At 47.8% G+C, this 3,555-nt stretch overlaps 1 protein-coding gene across 1 annotated transcript in view; it reads left to right on the top strand.

Moving 5' to 3' along the window:
• Positions 1–3,555, top strand: part of LOC122543977 (mitogen-activated protein kinase kinase kinase kinase 2-like) — a 26,002-nt gene that overhangs the window by 10,180 nt on the left and 12,267 nt on the right. Inside the window, exons 4-5 of the mRNA XM_043682985.1 lie at positions 1,054–1,095; positions 2,338–2,422. Coding sequence (XP_043538920.1) covers positions 1,054–1,095; positions 2,338–2,422 — 127 coding nt within the window. The remainder of the gene's footprint in view (positions 1–1,053; positions 1,096–2,337; positions 2,423–3,555) is intronic.

Raw genomic sequence — 3,555 nt, 5'->3', positions numbered from 1 at the left:
GGTGTGTGTGTGTGCGTGAGAGAGAGTGGTATGTGTGTGTGCGCGTGAGAGTGTGTGTTGTGTGTGTGAGTGAGTGTGAGACAATGAGTGTTGTGTGTTTGCGTGTGTGGGTATGTTTGGATCCTATAGAGTCATAGCAGTCTACAGCATGGAAACAGGCCCTTCGGCCCAGCTTGGCCATTTTCAACAATTAATTTAGTTCCATTTGCCTGTGTTGTTACACATCCCTCCGTATCTATCCTATCCATGTACCTGTCCAAATGTTTCTTAAATGACAAAATTGTACTCACCTCCACCACACACTCACCACACTCTGTGTGAATAAACTGCTCTCTCAAAACCTTTTGCATCTTTCCCCTCTCACCTTAATCCTACGCCCTCTAGTTTTAGACTCACCTATCCTGGGAAAAGCTCTCCGCCATTCTCCCTTCTCTGTGCCTCACACGGTTTTATAAACCTCTATAAGGTCACTCCTCAGCCTCTCCTTATAATACAAACCTTCAGTCCAGGTAGCATCTTAGTAAATCCTTTACACACCCTTTCTAGTTTAATAATATCCTTTCTGTAGAAGGGCTCGTAAGTGAGTGTGTGTGGCTGTGAGTGTGTCTGTGTTGGTGAATTGGAGCATATATGTATCTATGAGTGTGCATGTGAGAGTGATAGTGACACACTTTGGAAGTGTGTGTCTGTGAGTGTGATAGTGAGACCCTCAGAAAGTGTGTGTATGATAGTAACATCCTCTGAGTGTGTGTAATATTGAGACCCACTGAAAGCGTGTGTATGTATCAGACCCTCTGAATGTGTGAGAGTGTGTGAATGATAGTAAGATTCTCTGTACGTGTGACTGCATGTGCGATTGTGTGTGTGTGTGTGTGTGGGGGGTGGGGGTGCATCTCAGACCCTCTGAAATTCTGTGTGTGTGTAGAGGGGAATGACAAAAACAGAGTTGCCCTGCTGTGTGGATTCAGGGACCCATTCCTGTGTGTGGTCCTGGCTGAGAGTCCCTTCCCTACTGCTGAGCAGTGTAGTTTAATATTCTCCATTCATTTACAGAGGGAGATTTGTCACGGACTGCCTCCAACTCCCAAAGTCCACGTGAGTACAAATCGGGATGTCGGGAAGCAGCTTGAACAGGGTTGTCCGAAAGAGGAGGATCAGATAACGGCTCAAAACTGGGAAGTGTGCTGGGGTGCCATGTCTGAAACTCCTGGTGTCTGAGTTCCCCATCGATGAGGGAGTTATGATGTTTGATATATTCTGTGTGCTCATACACAATGTCCTGTTGTCTCTGAGACACAGGCTCAGGGCAGTGGGGAGGTTGGATGGGAGGGTGTGATCGATTGTAATACACACTGCTCCACCCCTCCTCACTTCACTGGTGGGGGGGGGGTGTCTTGTCAGCAACCCCCCTCCTCCCCCAAATGTCATTACTCCAGGAGCAGTGCAGGGGATAAAGCCATTGGCCCACCCGCCATTTTGGTCTCCAACAGTGACCCAGTCTCCCATTGGCCATGATGGGAGCAGGGGTCCTGGGAGCGAGTGTACCACTCCGTTTCTGTTCCCCCTCCCTCTGCCCCCACCAAGAAATGCACATCTTTGGACTGTGGGAGGAAACTGGAGCACCCGGAGGAAACCCACGCAGACACAGGGAGAACGTGCAAACTCCACACAGTCACCCGAGGCTACAATCGAACCCAAGTCCCTGCCGCTGTGAGGCAGCAGTGCTAACCACTGAGGCACTATGCCATCCCAAATTAATCTCACTCCACAATTTAATTCAGCCACTCACAACATCACAGTTAGATCTCACTCCACAATTTAATATTGATTCATAACACCCACTCCCTCCCCCCACCGACGCTCAGTAGCAGCAGTGTGTACCAGCTACAAGATACACTGCAGAAACTCCCCAAAGACCCTCAGGCAGCACCTTCCAAACCCACGGCCACTTCCATTCAGAAGGACAAGGGGCAGCAGGTACATGGGAACACCACCCCCTGCAAGTTCCCCTCCGAGCCCCTCACCATCCCGACTTGGAAATATCTCGCCGCTCCCTCAGTCTGGCTGGGTCAGGATCCTGGGATTCCCTCCCTAAGTGTCACTGTGGGTCAACATGGACTGAAGCGGTTCAAGAAGGCAGCTCACCCCCATTTTATCGTGGGCAATTAGGGATGGTCAGTAAATACTGGGTCCCACAAGTGAGCCAGCGAAGTAATTGAAACAAAAATGGAGCCATCGTTTTGGGATTGATGTGACCACGATATGTAAAGTCAGTAGCAGTACAGAGAGACTTTGTGCACGTGAAGGTTTCCTGCTGACACCTCTTCTCTGTCACAGATGGGAGCATGTTTCTCCAAGGTGTTTAATGGATGTCCTTTGAAGTTGAATTGCTCCGTCTCCTGGATCCACCCAAAGACGAGAGGTAACAGTGGCGAGTCGGTGGGGGTGTGGGGCGGGGAGAAGCCCATCACAGCTCATTGCAAGCGATGCTGAGGGTGGGATCCTGGAAAGACTCACACCGCCAGCTCCCACATTTGAAATCTGGCACACTCACGGGCAAATTCCACCTCACTCCCCTTCCCTACATCTGCAGAGATCCCAGCTGATGGTAATTACTGAAGAAGTCAGATCCCAGAAGGAAAGTTGTCTTGATAAATCACGTTCGTTTAGTTAACCTGATGGTGAGTCATTGAAACACAAAGCGAGAGATTCATAAAAAACACATCAGGAATTAAAAAGCTATTAGAAAGCGGTTAGAAAAATCTTCAGAACACAGTTTTCTCACACCTTGACAGAGATTTAAATTCACAGTGATTACTCCCGAGATCAAATAATCAATTCCTACTTAACTGATTCTCTGCAGTCTTGGTTCTGTGAGCTGTGATTTCTTCTTTATGAATACCCTCAAAACCGAGAGCTTAAATTTTCTCAGCTTTGAATAAATTGCAGATTTCTAACCAAACACTCCTGGTTTGGATTTTTCACAAACCAGACTTCTCGAACTATTTTGCAACTTTTCAGAGACACAGATTTCTATGAGAAAAACTACATTGGTTCTGACCACAATCTGTATTCCCTAAGATTCTCCTAAAAATTCAGTCCCTGTGATTTTAAAACACAAGTCAATCTTTGATTATTCTGAACTAAACAATTTAATGTTTAATTTATCTGTCTACCTGAACTCTACAGTATAAATATCTTATTTCATTAACACTCCAGGGGTTACAGTCACTTGGTCTGACAAACACTGCATTTTGTCACTGTTCTAGAAGGACTATTTAGCCTGGTAACGTAACTCACCATTTTGCAGACACAGGCCACATAAACTAGATTACTTTCCATAATTTCAGCGGGCACTGCCAGAGGGTCAGTGCTGAGGGAGTGGGCACTGCCAGAGGGTCAGTGTTGAGGGAGTGGGCACTGCCAGAGGGTCAGTGCCGAGGGAGTGGGCACTGTCGGAGGATCAGTGCTGAGGGAGTGGGCACTGTCAGAGGATCAGTGCTGAGGGAGTGGGCACTGTCAGAGGATCAGTGCTGAGGGAGTGGGCATTGTCAG

The sequence above is a fragment of the Chiloscyllium plagiosum genome, chromosome 45 (assembly GCF_004010195.1).
Source record: "Chiloscyllium plagiosum isolate BGI_BamShark_2017 chromosome 45, ASM401019v2, whole genome shotgun sequence".
NCBI lineage: Eukaryota > Metazoa > Chordata > Chondrichthyes > Orectolobiformes > Hemiscylliidae > Chiloscyllium > Chiloscyllium plagiosum.
Note: the sequence above shows the minus strand (reverse complement) of the source record. Positions and strands in the feature narration are given on the sequence as shown.